The sequence below is a fragment of the Amblyomma maculatum genome, chromosome 3, assembly GCF_055883805.1.
Source record: "Amblyomma maculatum isolate TAMU_Amacu chromosome 3, ASM5588380v1, whole genome shotgun sequence".
In the NCBI taxonomy this organism is placed as follows: Eukaryota; Metazoa; Arthropoda; class Arachnida; order Ixodida; family Ixodidae; genus Amblyomma; species Amblyomma maculatum.
The window spans coordinates 46,643,935-46,671,525 of NC_139346.1; the positions used below are offsets into that span (position 1 = coordinate 46,643,935).

Below are 27,591 nucleotides of genomic sequence, written 5' to 3' on the forward strand. Positions count from 1 at the left end.
TCAAACTCTGAAATGAAGTCTTCGGGATGAGGCCAAAATGCCGCGCAGCTGGGGATGCTTTCTGTTGTCTCTTGCGCGTAGACGAGGGGGAACAATGAACCGCTTAACCAGTGCGCGATTCCCGCCGCGCTTTTGTGTTCGCAAGGGCTGCACGTGTGAACGAAGGACCAACGACCCTCTCGACGCTCCATTCCTCCTTTGTAGCGTCTCTGTACCCTCTCCTGGCTGCACTGGCCAGCCGTGTCTAGACAGAGATGACTTCGGACCGCGCCGATGAGCGGCCGCCAGCGCGAACAGCTCGAGTCGAGTTCAAATAGTTTTTTATTGTGTTCGCAAACGCCTTGTTTCTTCAAGCCAACCGCGGACATATTTTCTAAAAAAAATAGAAAGCCTCCCCATCTTCTATCCACAACGTTGCGTAAATCCATACAGTTGGTGCATCGACAAATGCGCACGTCATCTTTCCCCTCCCGTTTCCACCTGTGATCGAACAAAGGATGGTCGTTCGAGCTTTTATATTTACTTCAAAATATTATATATTGTTGCGTGATGACTGATTAACAATGAAAGAGGCAGAGCTCCGAGCTTCTCTGCTGTTCTGACTAACTTTAGTTATAGATTACACAAAGTAGGTTCAAATTAGCTAGCTTAAGATTTTCTGACTTAATATATACATGTTTTATTTGTATTCAGTTAATTTTCGCTTTTCGGTATGTGTAGATGTTTTTACAAAAATTCTCAAAATCGGCCCAGGAAACAAAATTTTCCTAATTTGCAGGCCTTTATTTCAGAAATGATTCATGTTAGAGCAGCAATAATTCCACTCTATATTCTCAGCATAGTTATCCGCAAACAGATGAAGCCTATATTTATATGACCTTTGACATTTGAAGACAGAGATACGATCGCACTAATTTACAGAAAACAGCGATCATTAAACAATTCTTGGGAAAATTAAAAAACAGTCTTTACATTGTTTAATCTTTTTTCATCTATTCTACACTACCTCTGCTTTCAAAATCATTAAAAACATTTACATAATTTTGCTGCGCTAGTAATTATGGCCACTTCGATAAAGCCCTTGTCAAATTATAGCACACCACGCAGATCTGAAGATTTTACGGAATTTGTGAATCGTTCAAGGATTACAAATTTTTGCATATTATTGTAACAAGGGGAAATATATTTCCAAACTAAGATTAAAGATATATACATTGAGCGACAGCCAAGGAGCCAGGCAATGAGGGCCCCCAGTTCGACGCACTTCTTTTTCTTAATCTTCCACAAACGAGCGTGCCACTTCGTCCTCATCATTCTCCAGCTGTAACAATATTTCGTCGGTCAGTTTTTGTCTCGACGTTGCAAATCTACGGCGACAAAAACAACAATGAATTATCCAGAATCAGTTTTGTCCTCGTCGAGTTCCTGATGCGCTGTGGCATCAGGCAAGACACAGATGTTTTTCGCAACCACCTTCACCTTAACGCGGATTACACAAAATACAATAACGTTCAATGAGCAAGCAACGTATTCCAAATACTTTTAGTAGAATGCAAAAATTGTGAAGGGCATAGAAAACTGCCTCATTAAAACACAGTGCTTCTGGGCTGCTTTCGTTTGCTCGAATGACTCGACAGCGCATAGTATTTTAATTCCTGTACAGTTTTTTCCATGCAGTCCCGGCTAGCGTGCCTGCATGAAGTGTGAACACCAATCGGACGCGCGGCAAAAGGCCCACTTCAGGCCAGTTGGGTGCCGGCATCTGAGAGAGGCATGAGCATCCGGTTACTAATAGTTTTTTTTTCTTTTTTTAGCATTCGATACCTTGCTTTGCCACTGCAGCACCACATTCATGCTTTCCACCGATCGCATCTGGCGCAGCAGTTTCTCATGCTGCAGAGGCTGTCACCCGCGCCGGTGAAGCGGGCTCCCCGACAGTGGTGGCATCTCATTTACTTCACCCCGTGTTATTGGCGTCTGGTTGCGGTGCGAAACATGGGCGGATAAAATAGTGAAGCTGCAGTGCAGATGCGTTGAATTGCTACAAGAGAGTTACTATAAGCACTATACCTAGTGGCACGGGCAGAGGCATATTATTTTCTATTACTTTCGGGTAGCCTCATCATAATATATGTATCGAAGTGTGTCGGTCTGAAGAGGCAAAAATGAGCTCTCAGTGCTCCGTCTCTTAAAACGAACGTCTGGGGTGAGCATACACCCGCGCTCATGGCCGCTCCGGTCATCTCAACATTTCAACATTAACGTCCTCATTTTTGTCAACATCTTTTCCCTACTGTTGGACATAATTTCAGAACCTGAAGTTCAATCCTGCTTGCATTTTCTTCGTTTAGTGGCCAAGAAGTCAGACCTACAGCGATTTCAAATTCCTGTGTAAGGGTCTTATTGGACTCGTCGCAACTACTAGGGAATCAATATTGTGCAATATGTTTTATATCATTGATATTGAAAGTTGATGTAGAGAAGAATACGTCGACAAAGTTTAAAAAGATATCAAAAACGTTTTTTTTTTTGTTCTCTGAATACAAGTATCCTCGTACTTGTATTCAGCACTCGAGCGTAACCAATGAGCCATCATGCCTTCTACACTTTAGCTTCGGATATCAATTCTGTAGGCATGTCGAGGAATTCTTGTTGATTGTGGGCAAATGTTCTACTTACGATGGGTCCCGAAAGCTATAGCACGCATCCATAGGCTGAATTTCTCGCCGTTCTTTATAAGGCTCAATAGGCCTCACTCTGGAAGCGACAGAACTAGATCCTTGTCAACGGAGCATAGGCATTAAAAAAACATTGGGAAGAGGCAATTTACGAGACTTTTCTGGTCACAGGCCGACGACAACGACCTTCCTTTTGAGACGTGTGTTAGCCAGGTACGAACCCCTGCGAAAAAAATTGTAGAGACCACGCGCTTTGACAAATCTGCGCGTTCCTGTTTCTGACGGTGAAGCGGTTATTTCAGCTTAGGATACTCTCCTAAGCCTACTTGCCATCTTGCCCAAACACTTTTGTCTGGCGCATCGTTTTGTGCAGAAAAAAAGCAATCGTAGCGGTTAGCGCGGTCTGTCCACTTTTGCTCGAAGCAGTACGTGTTGGTTCAGTGCTACGTACTAAAGCTGGAACATGAAACCGAAGCAGGTTCTTTCCGCTATCAGCCTCTCTGGCCTCCCTGCCGTTCACCGGTAGTCTGCGCAGAGCGTGCGCAAGCCAACAGCGCATGTGAGACGCGCCAGCACAGTCGGTTAAGTACTAGATGTTAATCCAGGGATGTAATTGGTATCCAATACAGGCATATTAGGTCGTGCGTGATAGCCGGCTTCCTGGCCAACATGGCACGCGGCCGACCGAGGGCCGCCAGTTGCCCGAGCACCTGTTGCCAAACAGGTCGGCATTCAGTCGAGGTTACAAGCTCGGGCGATGGATGGTGACCGACTTCTGCCCAACCTAGTACATGGTCGACCATGGGCCACCCAGTGGCCGTTTTAGTCGGCGTTCAGTCGGGTGCCCGAGCATGGGCCTTAGTTGATGGCCGGCTTCCGCCCTACCTGGTATATGGCCAACCATGAGCCGTCATTCGGCCGAGCACCGAATGACGGCAGGTCGGCTGCCAACCAGCTGCCGATGGTCGGCCATAGGTCGGAAGTCGGCCAATGCTGTCTGGGAGCCTTTGCCTTTTTCTTTGCTGGTATATACGCGCTATTTGCCGCTTCATGATCTTCCCATTTAGAAACAGAGCTAGATTTCTTATTAATACGGTAAGAGCATTTTTTTCTGTTAAAGCCTTCAATGCATTTTTATGAGTTGTAATGATGCGTGGAGGGATACATCTTTCTGATCATTAATATTAGCAATGAAAATGCTCCAGTTCACTTCCGTCCGCCGGCTATCAAAATCTGTTGAATATACATCGAGAAATGAAGCTAGATCTTTGTTGACAGCCTGAAAATCAGCTCAGCTATATTCACGGATACGCTTGACTTTCATTTCGGCATTTTTGTATGGAATGCTGAAGTTAAAAGTCAATAGAGAGCAGCCCCTTATGCCGGGCATGAAGGTCAAGTGGGAAGCGAGATCAGAGTGGGATGTTAATACCAAATCTAATGTGTTAGCAGTGGTATCTGATACCCTGGTTGGTTGCGTTACTAGTTGACAAAGAGAAAAAAGTGAACAAAGGTTCAAGAACTCATTGCCTTGCGAAGATGGGCATGTTTTAGGAGTTGATTCTGAAGACCATGTCAGCTCAGGAAAGTTAAAATCGCCCAGTGAAGTAATGGGTGCTGCAGGAGGCCGCGTAACAACATAAGCATATTGTTAAGGTTTATTTACAGAGCGATCCTTGACCTTAGCCTGGTGCGCTAACCAACAGATGGTGAGCTTTTTCTTCCACAACCCCTATCCTGGAGAACCTCTTTTTCACATTTCCTTGTCCTCTTCTGAGCGCATGCCTGACATTTCCCCCTTCGCAGACGAAGCCCCTGGGCTGTCAGTCAGTCTTGAGAGTAGCAGCGCTTCTTTCTTGCGACACGGACTACCTGTGTTTTCGGAGATGGGCGGCCTCTGGAACATTGGCGAGATTCGATGTAATTCAACTCATTGATGCCTGTGAGCACAATAAATGGGCCTGCGTAGTGCGACCACAGCTTCTGGGAGAGCCCACAATTGTGCAGAGGTGGCCAGAGCCACACTAAGTTGCAGGGAAGGTAGGAGACATCCTGATGCCGATGATCGTAGCGCTGCTTAGAATGGTCCTACGAGACCATAGTGCGCAATCAGGCGACCCGACGAGCCTCATCAGCGCGGCAGAGGGTGCTCGAAATAGAAGGCTCAGTGTCGAGAGAAAACGGTAAAATGGTGTCGAGAGAACGTCGAGACGGACTGGCGTATAGGAGGAAAAATGGACTATAAGCAGTTGTTTCATGCTTCGAGGTGTTATATGCATACGTAATGAATGGAAGCACGTAATCCCAGGCGTTGTGCTGCGAGTCAACATATATACATGCATATTTGTCAGTGCCCGGTTTGTACGTTCAACGAGGCCATTTGTCTGGGGTGGTACGGTGTAGTGACGCAACTCGCAAGTACAATAGCGCCGCAGCTGTTCCACAATATCAGCAGTAAGCTGGCGGCCTCGGTCACTGATAATGGCACGAGGAGGCCCATGACGGAGGACAACAGCGTGAAGAAGAAAGAAAGAGACGTCAGGAGAGATGGCGAAAGGAATGGCGGCAGTTTCACAGTAACGCGTGAGATGATCAACGCACATGATGACCCAACAATTGCGTTTGGACGAGCGGGGAAGCGGGCCTATGAGGTCAACACCCACTTGCTCATATGGTGTCGTCGGTGGTGTCACCGGATGTAAGCGGCCCGGCGGAGAAGTCGTGGGGACGATTGGGTACAGTTTTTAGATTTATTGATTCAGTTCGGTGAGGATCGTGCTTGTTGGGAAAATAACCCGAGATCAGTGAAGTCCTTGCTAAGTTCTAATTCGGGGCATTCCAAATTAGTGAAGAATCGGATGATCAACACATGCTTGTTAAAGGCGTTGAAGAAATCTTGCTACCACGTCATGGGCAATAGTTTTCAAAGACAATTGACAAGAATTGCAAAGGCCGTTATCGGGAGTCGATTATTAATGAGGCCAGTTGCCGGTTACTGAACAGCCTTAAAAGAACGCTCAGAGAGAAATCCCTGCCCAGCATGGGTGAGAAGAAGAGGAAGGTTGCGGTGGTACCATATGCGCACAAAATTTCACATGGCCTCAAACATGTAGGCAAAGAGGTATGGTGTTGATGTCGCATTGACCGCCCCGCTCATGATGAAAATGATTTGCCCGGCTATTCAAAGGAAAAAAGAACCGAAGAAGCAAGAATGTGGGGTGAAACATAGAGTCCTATTTCTTAGATTCAAGACTGGTTTTGTGTACAGGTTTTTACTCTCTTGTGGAACCTGTTATAAAGGACCAACAAGACGCTGTATTAACAAGAGACGAACACCGGAATAACTTGGAAAGTGGCAAGGACAAAACGTTTCTGGTCTCACATTACCATTCCTGTGAAACAATGAAGAAGGAGAAGTGTACTCCCAGTTTGACCAGGTTAGGATTTTGTATCGCCACAAAGAAAAGTTGACGAGAGAGATAGTTGAAGCATTTCATTTAAAGGGACATTAAGTTTGTCAGCAAGACTTCTTTTGCTCTTTCAAACAAAGAGATTTCTTTTTTGAGTGACCTTTTGTGTAGCAAGTGAACCGAGGGGTTGTTTCATGTGATTGCTTTGTTTTGGTCATATTTGTTTTTATCTGGGCCTTGAAGTAAAGGCTTAGGCTGAGTTGTGAGTCAGCGCTTGTATTGTGGCTTCCTTTTATCTTGTCCTGTGTGTTCCTGTTCGCGCTATTTAAATTAACAATGGATGTTTACCAACTCGCCCAACAAAGCACCTTGGTAACCCTCTAGTTCCTCTAACAGCACTGCTAAACTAGCTAGGGTTCTAGCATTAAACGTTGCCACGGTCAGTTTCCAATGCCGGCCTGTCCATCGGAGCCAGTAATTCTTAGCACCCCCTGTTGCGCTGCAGGTCTGACCGCCGCCGTGGTCAGTTTTTTCGCAGTTGCTGGTGACTAAGGGCCGTGGCTTTATGGAACTAATCATGAGAGGTTGACACTAAATACTGCATCAGGGTGGCCAACTCCTGTTCTGGTGAGGGAGTCCGTTGCCGGAGGTGTTCATCGCTATCAGGTCGCACCCCAAACCTGTTTATGCAATTCTATCGACACGCGGATTTTTTTTATCCGGTTGAGAACTACGTGGCACCGGGATTTGAGCCCCGGTCCTCTTGCAGGCGAGGCGGATGTTCTACCGCTACGCCACCGTTGCACATTTTATATGAAGTACAAGTATACAAAACGAGGCACAAGAACGACGACGGGGAAGTGGTTTTTACTAGAAAAACCGGTTCAAAGGCGAAAGTGACCAATTTTACCGGTCGGGCCACCATCTGGCAGTGCCTCTTCCAGCAACGCGGCAACCGCGGCAACCGCGGCATGAGCCGGCATGCTCCTGCGATGCGCTCCGCGCTGCCTTTACGTCGGGAGAGCCCTGCTACCTTGCTTGCGAAGCAATTGCTGCCGCTGCTCCTTGGCCATCTTAGCGCCTTCTTTCAGTGGACGGTTTGCATGTTCTGTCGCCACGCCATTTACGAAATTCGGCGCGTCACGAAGGTGCGACAACTTAAGCCTCGAACCATGTCTACCTGATTACGGTAGGTATGCTACATGTTTACTATACTTGGTGAGAACTTTATATGACCACGTGGTGTGCTATACAAGCGCATAATCCGTGCATTGCTTCAAACGGACGCTCATTCATGCGCGGCGAAGCATGTATTTTTGAAAAGGCTGGTGTGCACTCGTAGCATGAACCACGTGGTTACATAAAGCTCTTTGCTGGCATTTATTCACGCAGGGATGTAGGCACTGGTTTCTTGAATAGAGAACGGGGATATTTTCACTTTCGTTTCTGTGCAGCGGCCTTCAGCCAACGTCACTTGTGCGCATGGCGCAAAGACAATGTCAATAACGTTTTATTCTCGGCGACAATATGTTCGCGTAACACTTATGAAAGGTATAGTGTCACTAGCACTTTTCTCGTGACGCTGGAACATCTCCCGTTTATGTATTTTCTTTGAACTTTATCACCAGCCTAGAAAATTTCACTTATCACACCAGTGGCATAAGTCACATCACGTGTCGATAACTTTTGTATAGTGAGATTACCTCATTTCTGAAGTGCAGTTGAAACAGCACCGGAGTGCAACTGCTTGCCTGTTACACTCGTGCATCTCGACGATGTCAAGAATTTCAAAAGGAAGCTATGTGTACTGTGCAACAACTGCTTATTCTCAATAAATAATTTGACCCATATATTTGTAGGTTAGATTGTGTACTTTGGCTTACCAGCGATAATGTTATGAGTTTACACTTCTTATCGCTTTTTATGCTTTTTTTAGGATGCTGACTTCATGCTATATCCTGAGTGTCATTTATGTTTGATTATTTTTTAATTCTACCTTTCCCAGTGCTTCTGGCATCCCATTGTTTGCTACTTACGGCGTAATCTGTTGTGTTTGTTATTGTTAGTATTTTATTGTGTAATTTCTCCATTGTGAACTTAACTTGGCTTCATAACTAACCGTGTAAGGCACTCCTGTTTTCCCTCCACTCCTTTTATTATTTGTGTGCAGTCAAACTCCCGTCTACATGGGCCATTATGGCTAATTGAAATAAATAAAATAAAAGTTTGCAAACTGAAGTTGAACTGTCTGGTTTTAGATTCCTGCCCACATTCATGCTGCGGTGATTGAAGCACATTTGATCTGAGCTAGCATGTCCGCGGCGGGCGAGTGTGGCCAGCCTGCAGATAAAAAGTTGATCTCAGGAGTTTAATAGTTACTCATTTGAAATCCATTCATATGGATCAACAGTTAATATTAAGCCAGTAATGTTTGCCCTTCCAACGATCATTTCTGAGGATAAACAGTTAATAGAGCATTTGCGGAAATCTGTAAATCAGCTTCTCTGCAAGGCTCGTTTTCCAGTCAAAAGGTATCGTTCCCAGACGCCACACTCATTATTTGAAGAAGCGAAGTGTCGAGTTAAGCATGAGTTTTCATATGTGCCATGTAAAGTAGGAGTGATATACAGGATTCCGTTATCTTGTGATAAAGTATATATGGGTCAAACGGGCAGATGTATTAATGCTCGGTTACGAGAGCACGAGGTATAGCTAGAGATTGGTAGAGGCTCTAATCTGGTTGCGCATTGTAAGGGGTGTGATGGCTGCCATTCTTTTCTAAACACAGACAGATACTTTGGATGCCCATCCGGCACAGGTTAACCGGGAAATCATTGAGGCCAGACATATGCGATTAGGTGAAAAATGTGTTGGGGAACCGTCAGTCGCTTTAATAAACAATGAGGTTGAGTTTATAAAACGTGGTATATGTGCTATGTCATCATGACTTGATTTTTTGTTTAATGTGTGGTTTAGTGCGGTATGGCTTGGGTTTTTATATTGTGTGTTCTTTCAATAAACTTCAGTTGCGAGTCAGCGCCCGTCCTGTTTGCTTCGTGCTCTTCGTCCTAGTCTTTAGCGCTGGTTATTTATCAAGTCACTGTACCAACTTGCCCAGATGTAAGCTCATTGGTCAATAATTCGCCCAAATTTTTTGTGTCCCTTTTCTTAAGAATTAAGGTTATGCTTGCGTTATTCCGTGATTCCGGTATCGTCGATGTCACCACGCACTGCGTGTACAGGTTGCCTAGTTTTTCTAGTACTCTATCCCTCCGTCCTTCAACAAATCTGTACTTACCTTATCCTAACCCAACTGATTTCCTTCTTTCCATAGCTTTTAAATCTTGCCTAACCTCGTCCTTTATTACTGGTGGAGCGTCCGATTGTTCTTCTCTACTGCAAATCTCATTATAGCCCATACTACTTTGACTATTGATAGGCCAGTATAGAACTCCTCAGCTACTTTATCTTATTCATATTATTGATGACATTGCCCGGCTTGTCCCTTAACACATAAATATAATTTTGTCTATGCTTACGAAGATATTTCAAGGATCAACTCCGGGAACAACACGTACGCGATCAGCACGCCCAATCGTCGACGAGCGAGCACTTATGCGAACATCAAATCCATAGTTATAGACCAGAACACCCTCGACATGGCGCCCTACATCGGGGCACCCGACGACGCTATTAAGGGCGTCGTATACAACGCCTACGACATCGGAACTCCAGAGGAAGTCCGCCAAGGCTTTATCAAGCGGAACCCGAACATCGCCGTACTCAATGCAAGGAGAATCGGCAAGTCAAGATCTATCCTGATCACTTTTGGAGAGGAAAGGCTCCCAAGACAAGTTTTCTACTGGGGATCAGTGTTCACCGTCTACCCGCACCGAGAGCGGGTGGAGACATGTTACAACTGTAGGAAGACGGGACACAGGACGGATGTGTGCTACAAGCCAAGGCTAGAGCGTTGCCGCAAATGCGGCGAATACCACCCAGAGTCAACGGATGGAAAACTACCGACGTGCAAGCCCGAATGCATTTTATGCGGGGGGATGCACAACACCGGTAGTAGGAATTGCAAGTATAGGCTGCTCAATACACGGCCCCACTAACCCAAGAACGACCTAGGGCAACATGACTCTGCACACCAACCACGATCTCGGGTCGACAACAACCACAAAGGCTACCGGAGGAGAAGTAGATCGAACTCCTTTCCATCACTGCCGGGGACAGGACAGGAGACGGAGTCGTCGGCTCAGGTCCTGACCAAGTCAAAGGAAGGAGTCCAAGCAAGAATGGAGACACAAGCAAAAGGGTGACCTGGCCAGTTAAGACCTCCCCTTGGGAAACGGCTCGAGAGAAGGAACTGGTAGAACAACTCGTTAATAGGGATAGAGCTTGAAACCATTAAGAAGGAATTGGCAGAAATGAGGAAACTTATTATTGATAACACGAAAATGCAGAGGGTACGCGACAAGTCATCTCTTCAGAATTCACAAAGCACTAGTCAATCGTTTCCATGTAATACTAACGAAATGGTACATAACAAAAAATCAATGGAGACGGACACCCGAGTTCCCGCGAAAAGACCTCTACCCAGAGAGGAAAACACAAAGAAAACTATACGAACAGGTAGATAATCTTACGGCGGAATTCGTCATGGTCAGAGAACAAAAAATGACTTACTTCCGGCAAATTATGGAATGACTAACGAATATAGAAGCAAGGCTTCCCCCGGTTGCCGGCAACGCCCTCCCTCAGCTGCCACCGCAGCAACAGTCCTAGGACATCATGGCCCCTCACCATCAAATTAGGATCTGGCAGTGAAACTGCAGAGGTTTCCACTCTAAGAGAGGGAACCTGCAGGCACACATTCAAAAAATTGAAAACACACCCGATGTAATCACGCTACAACAGGCAAGCGGCACAGTAAACGTAACCGGCTATGCAGCATATACACCGCTAGAATTACAAAGGGGCCATAAACCTAGGTCGTTCACGGCTACGTTAGTGCAGAGAAATTTGACAGCAATACAACACAAACTCAAAAACACGAGCGAAGACTATGTAATGATTGAACATACCCAAACACAAAGGGAGACAACAGTCTCTTTATTTCGAATACGTACAACTCGACCAAAAACCGAGGGGCAGGGCTGGCAGATCTTTTACGGAAAGCCATAAGACTAGCTGACAGGAAAGGGCTGATAATCACTGGGGACTTCAATGCCCCGCATCCGGTCTGGGGATATAGGATGACATCCCCTAAAGGAAACAAACTATGGATGGAAATTCAACACTTAAGACTAACAATACTAAACAACCCACAAGACCCCACAATGATAGGCTACAGCCAGGCGCGTAGCCAGGGGGTGGGGGGGCTTATGGGGCTTCACCCCCCCCCCCCCCGAAATGTTTTCGTGCTGTCATGCACCGCCGACCAAAACAACTACCGGCGCTCGAAAGCATTCTGGGTTTTGTCTACAATATCTTTTTTCGGTTCGTTCGAAAATACATTTCGGCACGACCATTACGAACTTGGGGGCTACATTTCGTAGCAACGCCCATGCAGACTTAGTCACATAAAGCCAGGAACCATTTCCGAGCACTAAGTTTCAAGGGCGTTTAGATAGCGAGCGGGCTCGTCGCGTCAACTCGCGCCGGCCGCGGAGCTGGGGGTGGACGACGAAACAAGACAGGTTTCCATTCCCGCTCAGTGTTTCAAAGGCGGTATTTCCCTCGCCTTCGACTCCCCGCTTCCTCAAAATCCCTGCGTCTCTTTTTTTGGGGCTTTCTTTTTTCTCGTGCCTTCTGCGAATCCTCACCGTGCTGTAGCAGCTCTTAGTGGTACTCCCTCGCCCTTCTCCCCGTACACTATGCTCTCTCCGTGGTTGCGCTTTTTGTTTGTGGTTGTTTTGTTTTTCGTTTTCACGCTTCTTCCTACGCGCCGAAGAGAAGGAGCTGAACATTGGCCCAGGAGCGTTTTGGCTTTTTTATTGCACCTCGTTTTTTTTTCCTACACCGCTCTACGCCGCCCTACGCATCTTGCGGACGCCGGTGAGCGACCGCGACCAAAAGGCATCGAAGCGGCGCCGATGGCGGCGGAGTGACCGTTTGTCTCCTGATGAGGCGCCCAAGCCCCCTCGCCGCCACCCCCTTTTTCGGGATGGAGACGGAGACGAGCTGCCCTTTCAGACCTTAATCCCCCTTAAAACAGAAACTGACCTTGCGGGCGCCGGTGAGCGACCGTGACCAAAGGCACCGAAGCGGCGCCGACGGCGGCGGAGTGATCCTTTGTCTCCTACTGCGGCGCCCAAGCCCCCCCCCCCCCTCTCCTTTCGCGATGGAGACGGAGAGGAGCTGCTCTTTCAGACCTTAATCCTATTGGCACCCGCGGCGACGACCACAGGAACCTAATCTTTTGTTTAAAGGTTCGGAGGTGCGTCGCCGATCAGCATTGACCCTGCTCGCCGACTTCTCGAAGCAGGCGGGTGAACTTCTGAGAAGTAACGCCAGGGAAATGACCTAAGCCAATGGACGACTTCTCCAGCTACTTTACCTTAGTGAAGGGTTTCCACCGCCAGCATGCACAAAATTGTCATCGACATCGGAGAAGCTAGCCCTCGCCACTGAAAGATGTGAGAGGAGGCTCAAGCACCACCCTCGGAAGTGGGCGGCATCTCAAGTCCATGCTTGTGCCCCGCTGATTGGACTGTACAGATTAAACTTTGTTTTCCCAGCTAGGGAATTGGGGATAACCTACCATATTTAAACGGCAGATTGTCTCCACCGAAACTCCTTTTTCGTCATATCATTTAAAAAGTTGTATAAAACGTTTCTTCTTCACTTCTACTCATTGGCTGCTCCTGCTCCTTCTCCTTCTTCTCGGCTTCCGAGCCAGGACCCGGGAACATCGGCCCGGCGAGAGACATCTCAGGCGAACCAAGGGCGCCCCCAGCACAAATTTGGCAAATTATTATACTGTCTATACCTTCATGTACAGTGCCGTTCAAAATTGTATATATCATCATCACAAACAGCCAAATTTTATTCTCCATGTAAATACTGATTTGTGATGTATTTATTCGTTAGGCTGTATTTTATGTGCACTTTTCTTTGTTCTGAATCATGTGCATTTCCTGTTTCGGTCATTTGTCGGCGCCCATGTGATTGTCTAATCTGAATGTCTAATATGTAATAAAACTTTTTCTAAACACACTTGTCCTGCTTTTTCCAACTTTTTTTTAACCAAAGCAATACCCTTTTTTAATTTTGGGTACAGAAAAACTGTTGTCGCTGTGCAGGCAATTAAAATCTACACTTAATGTATTGATTTTTCCATTCTTCCTCTATTATTCTACCCATATGGTGCTATCGCGACCGAAGCGTGGCGATCATAGCTTTGTTCTTGCCAAGATCGTCTGTCTTTCTGTGCTTAAACTTTACTATCTGTGATTGCGCAACATGTTTATGTGCCTTGTTTGACGCATCATATGCAGTGACTTTGCTTAGTTGCATAGATATATTGAAAACTTGTACGTATATTTAAATGTCATGTTGCGAGGTTTTGTGCATATATATAGTGAAGTTTGTTTCCAGTGGTAATTTTTTGCCCTTATCAAGTTGTATCATCTCATTTATAATATTCCATTATATCTTCGCATTTGTATGTACATATGTTTCGGAACTCTCCTGCTTTTTCTGTGCGCTCTCTGTTGCGACTATAATTTCACTTAAATTACCCGCAGTATACGGCCGGTGACAGGTGCTCCGGCGCAATAAATGGAAAAAAGGGCAGCGTCATTGGCCGTTGGACGTGTACAAAAATGTAAACAAGCGTCTTGGATGACAGATTCAATAAATCATTTCCCGTCAAAGTGTTCATTTCTTGGCCTTTACGTTTTCATATCAGCGGTATGCACTGCTTTGCTGGTTTCGAACTGATATAGTTCTAGATTTCGTTTAATATTTTCTGTACTTATTCAACAGACAGAATCAGGGAAGCATTGATGTCAGTTATTTCTGCCACAATGTTTGTCACATACATATATGTTCTTTTATAATAAAGTTAATATTTTACATTTGTCTTGGCAGTGCGTACTGCGTGGCATTCAAGAATTCGTTTGCAGCACCTAATACACAATGGCTATTAGCTATTGGCTGGAATTAATCATATTTGATCCATCGACAAATTCTATATGGAGGAGGACGCGCTGCAACGTGAGCCCCCCCCCCCCCCCCCCCCCTCCCCCCAAACAAGATTTCTGGCTACGCCACTGGCTACAGCATCAGTGTAGACACGTCTACAGACGCCGCTGGGCAGAGACCTTGAGGGCGAGAAGTGGTCAAACACAGGACACACCTTAGGTAGTGATCACTATATCATAGAGATTGAAATACATACCATACCGCTGAAGGGGATGCTGCACAAAAAGAAACTAACAGATTGGGATACTCTTAGAAAAAAGTCAGGGACAGAACCGCTCCGAGGGAGATCGTGAATCTAAATCAATGGGTTGAACGACCCAAAAGCGATATAAACACACGCACTAAAGAGATCCCAACCGCCGGAAATATTACAGACTCGAGGTTGGTCCACATGTGGGAAGCCCACGAGAGCCTTACGAAAAGATGGAAAAAGCGGAGGCGCAATAGAAGGCTAAAGAAGAGAATATCTACACTTGAACGACAGATAGAAGAATACGCGAGCGAACTTCAGAGTCAACACTGGAGGCAGATTTGCGATTAATTGAATGGGAAACTTGGGTGTAAAAACGCGTGGCAACTTCTTCGCCACTTTCTAGATCCAGGACAAACTAAGACCGCCGCTCAAGGACAGCTGAAAACATTGGTTCATAAATACCAGGGCACGGCTGAAGATCTCACAGAGAAACTGAAGAGCAGATACCTTAATACGTGCAAAGGGGGTTAATCTGCGCCATATCGAGGACCAGAGAACGCAGAGCTAGATAGAGACATATCAATAACGGAGGTATGGAGAGCAATGAGTCAGCTAAGAACCACATCAGCAGCGGGAGCAGATGGGGTCAGCAATGAAATGCTGAGAAACCTAGATTTAGTATCAGTCATGGCACTCACATACTTTCTTAATGGGGTATGGAAACGAGGTAGAAGAAGTGGAAACATGCTAAAGTGGTCTTCATTCCGAAGCCTGGGAAGAAACTTGAAGTAGGCAACCTCAGGCCGATATCGCTAACATCGTGCCTAGGGCAGCTGATTGAGCATGTAATACTAAACCGACTTCAGGAGTATGCAGAGGAAAGGGAGGTATTTTCCGAAACAATGCTAGGTTTCAGGAGCAAGCTGTCCACGCAGGATGTAATGATTCAACTCAAAGCAGACATAATTGACACGCCCAATAAAGGGGGCACAAAAACTGTACTTGGCCTTGATCTACAGAAAGCATTTGATAATGTCAAACACGAAGCCATATTAAATAATCGGGAGGAAGTTGCCCCTGGCAAGAGGACACACGATTACGTTAGGGATTTTCTAACCGAAAGATCAGCAGAAATAAGCCTTGGAGACATCAGGTCTGAAACAATTAAGCTAGGAGACAAAGGCATCCCACATGGCTCAGTTCTTTCACCTTTCGTCTTCAACCTAGCGTTAAAGAACCTCCCATAATTACTAAAAACCATCAAAGGAGTGAAACATACGCTATATTCTGATGACGTCACGTTATGAACATGCACAGGCAACGTTGGGGAAATAGAAGAAAATCTTCAACAGGCAATCGGCATTTTTGAAGAATATGCGGGAAGGGCAGGGCTGAAATGCTCACCAAGCAAATCGGAACTTCTGATAATCCGAGGAACAAAAAAACGCAATATCAACGCTGAAGACATTTTCGTGGAATTAAATGGCACACCGATAACCAGTGGACAAAATCAGGGTCTTGGGACTAATAATCCAAGACAATGGAAAGAACACACAATGGAAACACAAGACAATGGAAAGAAGAATGGAAGAAAACGTGTTTGGCACTTGGGGCTATTGTGGGCTCACAAAGCTCGATGTTCTCCACGTTATATTTCCTTATGTCGGACACTGCACCTATTGATTAGCTTTGATAGCTCTGCCAGTTCTATACTATCTGTTGGATTAGAGGCCTTCATGATTTGGTGTGTCATATAGTTTTATGCACTACCTGTACATTCATACAATATGTCCCAGATAACACACAGAAAACGTGTTTGGCACTTGGGGCTATTGTGGGCTCACAAAGCTCGATGTTCTCCACGTTATATTTCCTTATGTCGGACACTGCACCTATTGATTAGCTTTGATAGCTCTGCCAGTTCTATACTATCTGTTGGATTAGAGGCCTTCATGATTTGGTGTGTCATATAGTTTTATGCACTACCTGTACATTCATACAATATGCCCCAGATAACACACAGAAAACGTGTTTGGCACTTGGGGCTATTGTGGGCTCACAAAGCTCGATGTTCTCCGCGTTATATTTCCTTATGTCGGACACTGCACCTATTGATTAGCTTTGATAGCTCTGCCAGTTCTATCCTATCTGTTGGATTAGAGGCCTTCATGATTTGGTGTGTCATATAGTTTTATGCACTACCTATACATTCATACAGTATGCACCAGCTAACACACAGGAAACGTGTTTGGCACTTGGGGCTATTGTGGGCTCACAAAGCCTTCCTCTTTGAGACGGAGAATGGGAGCAAAGCTGCAAATGGAATCCCTCAAGCTCGTTTGCAAATCGAGGATGTAGCTCAGCAATTGATCAATCTTGCTCTTGACCAAGGGGAAGTGCAGGTTTGCTGCATTTTTTGATGCACTAGTTACCGAAAAGGGCGTTGTTTCAATGAGGGCTAGTGCTTCTTTTTTTTTTGAAATTGGGATCAATATTAACAACGCCGCCAATTTAGACCTGAATCCAGTGTATCTGCAGATCCTCAAGAGTACGCTAGAATGCTCACGAATGGATCGTTTTGTTGTTGTTGTTGTTGTTTGTTCTACTTTCAGGGGATACGCGGTGAATAAGCGAATAAACCACTAGCTCAGTTGACCGACAGCTTATATGTACTTGAAAATCTTACTTAGCGTAGTGATGCCAAATCATTCATCTTCAAGCAGGTCAAGTGCAGCAAAATATAATATCCGATAGCAATTGTGAGCCACAAGTCACGTTCTGAAGACCGAGGAAGAAAACCGGACATGCTTGTTCTGGCTGCATAAAATTGTAAGTTCGTGCTTTCATGTAACTTCGAGTTTAAGACTTATTTGCACTTTAAGGAAAAATTAGACGAAGCTTAAGCTTCGCCTTTAAGAGTTCAACGCAATAGCTCCGTTGTCCTTAAACCCCAATGCTTTGAAGACAATGGATGGAAGCCTTGAATCGGGCGGCGGCTTCCGCCATCTGTTGCCGCAACGCCGTACGATCGAAAGAATTTTCCCACTTCCCCTCTAGGCGTCAGGTCATCCTTATGAATAAAGATTTATGATTGAATGAATGAATGAATGAATGAATGAATTGAACGCCGCATCGCAGCTAAGCAAAGCGGTAATTTTCTTTTCTCGCCTAACTATTACTTCCGCAATTAGTTTCTAATGAAGCATCTAAGATTAGCTGACATTCATACGGTAATGCATACATTAGGTGCCTTTATTCAGAGGGAAGCAATGCGTTATGTGGTGGAGTGGCTATGTGCTCGGCTCGCACTGCGAAGAAACCGTGCTCGACTTTGTGAATTTCCGTATAATTGTTGTTGCGACTATCACAAGAAGGAAAAGAAAATGCACGGGCCTGCTACTGGCTCTGTAGCTGAGCCACCTCCGCTGCCTCGTCCGGACAGAAGAGAAAATAGACAAGAAAGAAAAATGAAGAAGGAGAAAAGACTCGCGTAGCAACAGCCGTCATCCGCCACCGAAGCGGTGGCGGGTGCAATAACAGCCTACAACAGTATCATCCGCCGGTGGCCGGCGAGCCCTAGCTGCAAACAGCGGGGACCTACCATTCCCAGCCCAGTAGGGACATGAGCAACCACCAGTTTCCGCAAAACCATTCAGGCGAATGCCTTTATGTTATAGGCTCATGGAATAAAAAACAGTGCTCGAGATCTGTCATATATTCCGAGAGACGTGTTCTTGTATAGAGCTTCTGCCATCTGCAATCCCACACTTGAATGAGCGCCAATAAACGCCCCGCGACAGGAGCGATGGTAAAGTGCCCGATATTCTAGTTCACTTTAGCGACGGTGTACCGTCCAAACTACACTTGCAGTGGAAAGTGTGACAGACACTGCGCATTTCATCCCCTATCAACCAGTTATAATTATATGTAGCATAGCAACGAACGCCGACAAGAGGCAAACGATGAGAAGCAAATGATAGGAGAGGAGCCATTCTTCTGTTTAGAGACACCTAATAAATCATCTAATTGTTAATGTTTCTTTACTTTATTCCGATTTTCGCGTTACAACTACAATGTCGACACCGGCTGTTCTTTAACGCGGGACCCTCAACGCTACCACGTTAAAATGTAGACTATTTTAGTTGAAAATTTCAATTTATGGTGTCGAAAATACAACAGGAACCAAAGCTATGCGGTGGCACTGCTCTTCAGGGCTCTGGATAAACGTATACTTTCTGGTGTTTTCCATTTGCAGATGGCTGGTTCATCTGCACCCTTAAAAATCGCTAACATCACTCAGATGCATTCTGTCTTTTGCCTCCATCTAAATGTGGCTCAATAATTCAATATTCAATACGCAAATGTTTCTCTTTACATTCAGCCATGAACTTGCACCGCAAAATTAGGGAAATGCTCTGCCACCATCACTAGTGACGGGAATACAGCACGGAACAGCATTGCTGCTCGCCGAATAAAGGTGAGCTTAATGTATGCGTTTCCTTATTACTTTCAGCTAATGTTTCGATGTGCCATATAAAAGAAACTAATTAGTGAAATAATAGTTCAGCTAGTAGCAAATAACATTTCTGCTTTGCTTTCCTGCGATGCGCCACTCGCTGGAAACTTCTAATAGTACGGCGCTGCGGCAACAGATGGCGGGAGCCAACGTCCGATTCAAAGCCTTATACATCGGGATCGCTAGACCTTGATCAATGTAATTAGTTGGCGACCGTACTAGAAGCATAAGTAGGGAACCGTGCAGAACATCAGTGAGTCATGGTACGATACAGACAGAAATTTGCCACAAACACGGCAATAAGGGCTCCAAATCCCTTGCGATTCCTGTGATGCTTGGTGCGCAAAGAATTGGCTTGCAGAAAACAGCGGGGCGAGCGAAGTTGTAGTGCTCACAGCAGACTGGTCCTTTAGGTGATATAAAACAAATCGAAAGATAAACTAAAGCCTTCAAGCCATCCCCTCTAAGTGTATTTCATACAGCCACTGTATTTCACTGTACAGTTTCATTTTCGCGTGATCTTTTGTGTACAGCCATCTAACTGCGCCTATTATTTCTGCTACAAAACCATTATTCCATGAAAATGGTGAAAGGTCAGCAAATAGTTGTCATTTCTTCTGGTTCCTCGTTCATTCATTCATCAGTTCCTCGGAGGGCTGCACGTCAGCTCCTGAAAAGATGGCAAATACGCAACAGCAGCGCGCGGGGATCCGGCGATGAACAAAGCAGTTGCCAGCCTTGTGTCCCTAATATACTGATGTGATGCCTTTTGTATCGTTGGGCTGGGCCACATAAGGGCAAAGTCAAAACAAATTTTATTACGTATTTTCCTTCGTCGCAGCGACTATCTGCAGTCCGCATATGCGCCTCTTTAACTCTACAATGACAGTAAATGCTGGCATAGGAGGGCCTCTATGTGATCTTGTGCATTGATTTTTATGTATGTAAGCAATCTTATTTCTATCGCTGCCGTCGTTTGCGGAGTAATCCGCGAACAACGCAACATTTAGGGCAGCCACGTTAGTTTTCAGAATTGAAAAAATATCCAAAGGCCTTTGTTCCTAAATCAGAAAACCCATGCTGTCTTTCCAGCATACAAGCGCTGTCTGGCTGTAACTGGAATTAAGTAATGTACTATCAAGGAGCATATCAACAAACCAAGGTGGCTAGGTTTATTAAAAACAAAACAGGAATACGACCTTGTGACAAATATCATGCAGATTTTCCAATGGAGCAAAATGCTAATAGGAATTATCACTATAAATCATAATGTGAAACACTGTTCAGTGAATCTGTAACGTCGTCTACAATCACTCACAAACAGCACGAAGGAATGGCTACAAAATAACAAACATTTTGATCACTGCGATCAGAGCAAAACGTCTAATATGTACAATATAAATGCTTGCAGATAAAAATAACTACTTGGCGATTTGTAAATAAATTCAAATAACAATGCTCTCCCGTTGCAAGTTCCTGAAAACCTGCAATCCAGTGAAACAGCAAATATATGCTGTTGATCACATAACCCTCAATTGTAAAGCCCCTTTCATACGAAGCATATAGTACCTTCTTGAGCATTTCGTAGCACAAATTCACTGACACTTCTGCATTCCTTGAACAACTCTCAGCAAAACAGTTCCGTGTACTAGAAAGTCATACTTCGACTTTATATACTACTTTTTACTATTTACTATCAGCTTGAAATTATAAAGAAGCTTAAAACTACTGCTATATTATAATAAACAAATAAGACTATCTGAGCATAATAGCAAATCAGCTGGTAAATGCACTGCATCGATAAGGTGCTTTAATTATATCACAAACACCATTGTTAAAATATTTCATTCATCGTCTGTGCTATTTAGGGCATACAGGCTACCCTCCCTTCGAAAGCACAACTCCCATAATGGCATTTTTCAGGTCAAGACTTTGAATTTTTTATCTCAAATTAGGCTGCATTTGCCCCAATAAACAGGAAATTCCTCATGTAATGAAAATATAAACAAAACTGATGTTCAGCGCAGTTCCAATATTCATAGAAAACATTAGCTGGATGCATTCCTCCTGATAACCACCAAACTCTGCAGTGCAAAAAGCAAATCCTGCAATGAGCAGCAGAAGCAGCAGCAGCATCTTATGAAGAAAAATTTGCAGCCACAACATATCACAAAGTTAAGAAAACCAATTTGTCAGATAGTTATAGTTCATAAGTACAGTCAGGGAGAAAAATTAGTGGGATACGGATTTGTGGAGAAATTTATTTCTTCGCTCTTTCTCAATTTTGTCGTCTGATACTTTTATCTGAATGGGGCGTGCATGACCCCTCATGATTAAGCACATTTCATTCTCCACATTTTCCCGACCGCACAGATATAAATACTTTTTGCACAAAATCGCGCCCCGCAAACTTTTGTCCCTGACTGTACATGTGATGCTAAATGAGCTTAATGCCACTTTCAGTCAATATTTTTGACAAAAAGAAACTTTGCCAGTGACATTTAACCATTTACTTTATGCTGTTTTTATTAAGATCTTCTGGATTGTGTATGATTTCCCTTCATTATTATTTTGCAAGTGCAGGCAAAATGATTAACAAGAGCTTTGAAACTCACAAAATATTTTCTATAGCCACAGACACAGCAGGCATCGTGTATATAATTCAGGTAAAGCACGTGCAATACTACAAAAAAGGCAACCATAACGTTTTTGACTTCAGCCTTTTGTTAGCACCCAAACTGGCTTCTCAAATCTGAGCACGGAGCAGATGTTTTTGCCATACATAACCTTCATATATTCTGAGACCCAATTCTCTTTAGTGTACACCACAGACAATTACCAGGTATGTGATGCTGCCATGCCCTAGCGAAAAGACCGTATGAGTCACAATAACCTCATACAAATTCCTCATACTAAGCTCATACAGATCTCATACAATCTCATTATTTCCCATATGTTGAATGAGATCTGTATGAGATGATATGAGATTCGTATGAGTTTAGTATAAGTTTGGTATGAGATCTGTATGAGGTTATTGTGACTCATAGGGTTTTTTCACTAGGGTGAACAGTTAAAATACACTCTACAAAGTGTGTTGTGGTTGAAGCAAGCTGAATTCAGTTCTCATTTGTTACTTATGGCTGTGGCTTTACTATTTCCTTCGATTGCAAACTACACAGCTCCAGACTTTCAGCGCAGGTGGGTGCCGGGGATAAAATGTTAGTGTGAGGCTATCCACAAATGCATTCCTTTGACCTCTTTCAATACCTCTTTCCCAGCCTTTTTAAAAATTACATATTCCGCTCACAATAAGGCAGTTGGGACCCTCCTGCTGAAGCCAATCCTGTATCACTAGCCCCAGTTTCTGGTTCTCTGCCCACATTGAACAATATATATGGAGAACATATTTCACAGGCAAAGCATCTAATGAAATCTTGGCATGAAACTTCTACGATGTCCAGGAGAACACTGTCGCTGCGAGATGCAAATGATAAAGAGGAGACTTAAAGGTGAGAAAAAGCTACGAGCTAAAACAGCACCTCCGCGCGAGCGGCGCACCTGATTAGTAGACAGAGAAGTGGCGTATTCAGCCACCAAATTCAAAGAGACCAACCAGAAGACATCTTGTCTAGCATTTCTGCCATCTGCAATCCCACACTTGAGCGCGCGCCAAGGAACGCCACGTGACAGGAGTGATGGTGTATCGCCGAAACGCACACTTGTCGGGCAAAGTGTGACCGATACTGCGCCTTTCCTTTCCTGTAAACCAATTATAGTTATATATGGCACTGCAACGAACGCCGATAAAAGGCACACAATGAGAGGCAAATGATAGGAGAGAAAAGTAGGCTTTCATCATTCTACTTTTAAGAGACATCTAAGAGACCCACTAATTTTTTTCTTTGTGGTCCAAAAATTTTTTCCACAGAGTTTCGCAAGGTGCACTGCTGGCGTTAAGGGTTTTCCGCATCACCATCAAAAACGTTCTTCAGACCCCCTGATCTGGCATTTCTGTCATGTATGCCAGTATTCGCCTCGTTCCTGTCACTGTAAGCAACAGAACCTACACAAATTACACGGATGAAATCAAATACCAAAAAATACTAGTCACCATGCAATGGACAATTAAAATATGCAGTTTAACCTCACATTATTTTTTACATTACCAGCGGTAAAATAAAAAATACGTGTTTTTCATTATTTCATTTTTCCAATGGTTTCGATGGCTGCACGAAGGTACTAAAGGGATGCATGTAAAGAGCTCAGGCTGTCAGGCTTTTGGGGCTGGTATTAATGCTATTTTCCAGAATCCCTCTTTTGTTCTACCCTCAGTTTCATTGTTTTTTTTATTACTAACAGCAGTGAAAGGCACACAGAAACACAAGCTTGTAGCTTACTTCCGCAAACATGTGGCACAACCAGTGCAAGGTGCAGCCTTGCTGAACCAAATAAAGCACTGCACACAGAAAACATACATTGACATCTTTCTTATGAAAACGGTAAAACAAATATTGAAGTTCAAAGCGACGACGCTTCAAGCAGCCAACTAGAAGCTGCATAGAAAACACGTCCTCATTGCGTGTGACTTTCTCGTTGTTCATGGTATTGCAAACTCACTCTGAGCATCCCTCTTTGAGATCACAGCTACTGCGCCACTCCAGTGAATTAGGCTAGCATTATACAAGTTCCTCGAGTCCATAAACCGGCAAAACTATTCTAACATACTTTGAACTCATTGTCACATAACCCTGAGCATCATCAACAGATGAAAAATGCAAAACAGTGTTCCAGGAATTTCACAGGAAAACAATATAACAATATGTACGACTTAAGACATACACATTCCTGTCCTGACATTTAGAAACAGTGCGAAACACAGAGCGGGGAAGAACAGCAGCACGACAGTGCTTTAATATTAACGATCATAAGAAACGGCCCGTACAGAACAGTTCGGTCTGCATATACCTTTTTAAGACATTTTTAACAAGAATTTCTCTACATAATGACTAGCATAGACTGCCACAGTGGTACCTGTAACAGCTGTGTGAGTACATCATTTAACTTTAAGTATAGCCATAGCAACTAACAAGACGCGAGTCGAACTCACACTATGTAAGTAAATGTTGACTTTAAGAAGAACGGTGTGGCATATACCTCATAGTGTTTAATTCGGCCGTCTAAACCTGTCCATGGAAAGAGCATGTATGCTGAGAGCCTGATGGTGGGCCCTCCATTAAGCCAACAGACAGTTTAACTGAGCCAACACAGAACAGGAAGCCAGTCGAGCTGTTAAGCCTTGCTGCCACTGCCGGCGGCCCGACTTCGCTCTGCGTAAGAGAGCACGGCCAGTGCAGCGCCCAGCGCAGCGTCCCCCTTCCCACCAAGCTCGAGGGGAATGCCGTAAGCGTCTTGAACTGCGTGCTGTAGGCAAGGATTCCGCGTTAAAGCTTTGCCCGTCCCCACAATTCGGCGCACGCCGGCGCGCTCCAGCATATCGCGGGGCATCATTGTGTGCAGGTTACGCGCCAAGCCCTGGCAGAGGGCGCGTAGCACGGCACCCAGGCTGAGCGCCGACTGCGGACCGATGCCAGACACTGAACCCCGTGCTCCCGGAAGATGGCGCTCGCCGAACACTGTCGGTGTCACAAGCAAATCCGGAGGCGGCGGAGTGGCTGTTGCGTCCTCTGATGGGGCGTTGCTAGGAGCGGTACCTCTATCATCGCTTCCGGCTGCCAAGAGCCGCTCCCAGATGGCACTTTCAGGAATACCCGTGCCTGCATGAGAGCAAAATACCGTTGAAAAAAAAAATAAATAAACGGCTACACTGATGGTCTTACAGAAAGGCGAAGGCAGCAATTGTATGCACGGTACTCTTTTTTCGGTGTCTGGAATGTCGAAACGTGTTCCCGAACGAGATGCCTCTCGTTCATTTTATGTCCCAAGAGCTTCTTGAGACATGCACCGTTGACTAAGAATGTTTACGTGCAATGGGGTAAAATGGACTGTCAGCTCATCCTGCGCAATTCTTTTTCTGAGAATATTTTGGAGACGAAAAAATCCGCGTACGGATTTCAGTGTCCTGTCATGATATTGACTACCTGTTGGATTTTGAAGTAGGCTGCAGAAGGCCCTTTGGAGTGCTTTGTAATTATCATAGTTGTAGACCGCGTCTGGCAGCTATGTCTTCGCAAACATCCTGAATTTCCTGCCTTTCTTTCGGCCGTCCTCGGCTACGTCTTCACTCCTTTGGAGTCTACCATCCGTTCGCCACATGGCATACCTTGCCAAGTCCATTTTAACATCATCGCATTAAAACCCTCATCGGCAAAAAAAATACAGGGGGCACTTCAGGGAGCTTGTACCATCTGCGCGTTCGAATCCGTTACATGTCGGCCACAAAACCGGAAAACTTCAGAGAGCATAGTTATACTTGTCTGATATACTGGTCTTGGTTATGCTTCGTGTACTATCGGCGTCAAATGAACTGCGGACAGCGGAGTGTGTGGAAAAAAGCCCATCTGAAGCAGTGTGTCTGTCTTTACGAAACTGGCGTGCTCTCCTAGTTTGCGCCTGTTTCGCTTGTTTTCTTTTACGTTCGTTTTCTCGTTGTGTCAACGGAGCACCACATTCACTCTTTCCAGAGATAGTGACTTGCGCAGCGCGGATTCACTTCCGGCAGCGCCTGTGGACTATGGTGAGAGCAATGACGTAAGCAAAATCAAGGCGCTGTAAACCAGCGAGCTAAAAGCCTCGTCGTTTTCGTCCAACACGCCAAGATTCTACGCGCTGTTATTCACCCTTCTAGGTTACCCAGAAAGCTTATACGGCACCAGAAATTCTTTGAACTTCAGCCAGCCATACACCAACGGAGTGCTACCATAAAGGCTACTATAAATATTTGCATTTTCTTTTCTGCTGCTGGTTGGGCTGGTGTTAATGGGTTATTAAACAGTAAAAATTCGAGGACACTTTGGCGACTAAACTGATGAAAGGCGAAAGCCTGAGTGCTGCATTCTGCTACGCGACTGTTGCGCATGTAGCGATGAATGCTGCTACGAGTCTAAAGCGAGCGACTACTCTTCAACATTCTGCGAGTGAATTTTCGGTGAATTCTGCTTGGCAGCGACGAGAACGCACAATTAGTAAGCATTGATAATTATTTATATACTCGTTTGTAAAAATAATTACTTAGTATTTCGTAATTCGTTCTTAGGCATTATTAAATAATTAATTAGTCCTTTTTTGTAATTGATCATTGATTGGCATATGGACATATAAGGCACGCATTCGCACATACTATGGTGGTGCTCTGTGAGAGCTGCCGCAAAAGCGTGACACTTTTGCTGACGACAACGATGAGGCAATAAAGGCTTTCGCTTTAAAACAAGCAGGAAGGGAAAGAATGCTAGCGACAATTGCTTAATAATATCTTAAACACCTCAGCTGCGGACCCCTCCCCCCCCCCCGTCCAAAACAAAAAACAAAAAAAAGCGACAGAGAGAGAATACGTAGAAGTAGAGAGGGGGAGCACTAGCAATAAAGGAGAAGAGGAGCTTTGTACATTAGTTGCAAAATACACAATGTCGACGAGATTGCGTCGCTATATCGAGCTAGTGTACAAGCACTATCCAAAAACCGAGTGCGCGCAAGTGGCTACTGCAATTTTTACGCAACAAAGTACAAATAGGCTGTACATACAGAGCTGCATGCCCGCAGCGTCTTGTCGCAGACTGATCACGCGTGCGACACACCGCACAAGCTGCTGGGGTGGGCGCCTGACAGCATACGTCCGATAGAGCATACACGGAGCGTTCTCACATTACGCGCGTAATACCTGGCGAAGAGCAAGCGAGAGTTCGAGCCCTTGTTCTCGATGAATGCAGAGTCCTGACACGAGAGCGCACGCCATAGCGCGCGGCCACAGGAACCTCTCGAGGCCGCCTGAGATGATTCTCAGAGCCCTTTTAGGCTGGGAGCATAACATCTCGGGAAGTGGTTCTGAGGATGCAAGATTCCCATTTTTGTCGATTAAATATTAAGAAAGCTTTACCGTTATTGTCTCTCTAATATATGTCCGCTTGAAGCCGCCTGTCGTTTTCCGGTGACCTCTTTAAACTTGATATTTCACCAGCTTCGTGCTTTTCTTGTTCCTTCCTGCGAGTTTAATTTTCCCTTTTTTAACATAAGTCGTTCTACGTGGTCACAGGTCCCTCACCTACCTCTTCCTCAACGCCTGCTGTATTTGCTCACCGGTCAAACTGCTGCTTTTTGTGTGTCCTAATTCCCATTGCAGAATAATGTCGTCACTTCCCAGTCAGTGCCTTCCCTCCTTTCCCGCTTTCAATTTACGAGCTTCATTCCTCGCAACATTAGGCAGCAGTTGTCTGCCTGTTAATGTAACTGTTCATTTGCATTTAGGCGCTCAGTATACGCCAACACTCTAAAAAAAGAGTGTAAAAGGAGGGTAACTTCGGGATTTATGCTATCTGAAACCGCATGGCTTAAATATACCCTGCGCAATCACCCGCACGGAAGACGTTAGTCTCTTTCACATGACTTTACACCATTTCGTCCCTGCAG

At 44.9% G+C, this 27,591-nt stretch overlaps 1 protein-coding gene across 1 annotated transcript in view; it reads right to left on the reverse strand.

Annotated features, from left to right (window-relative positions):
- Positions 1-20,136: 20,136 nt before the first annotated feature.
- Positions 20,137-27,591, reverse strand: part of LOC146194694 (sedoheptulokinase-like) — a 153,961-nt gene continuing 146,506 nt past the window's right edge. The window contains exon 4 of the mRNA XM_084597507.1: positions 20,137-24,785. Coding sequence (XP_084453633.1) covers positions 24,301-24,785 — 485 coding nt within the window. The 3' untranslated portion in view covers positions 20,137-24,300. The remainder of the gene's footprint in view (positions 24,786-27,591) is intronic.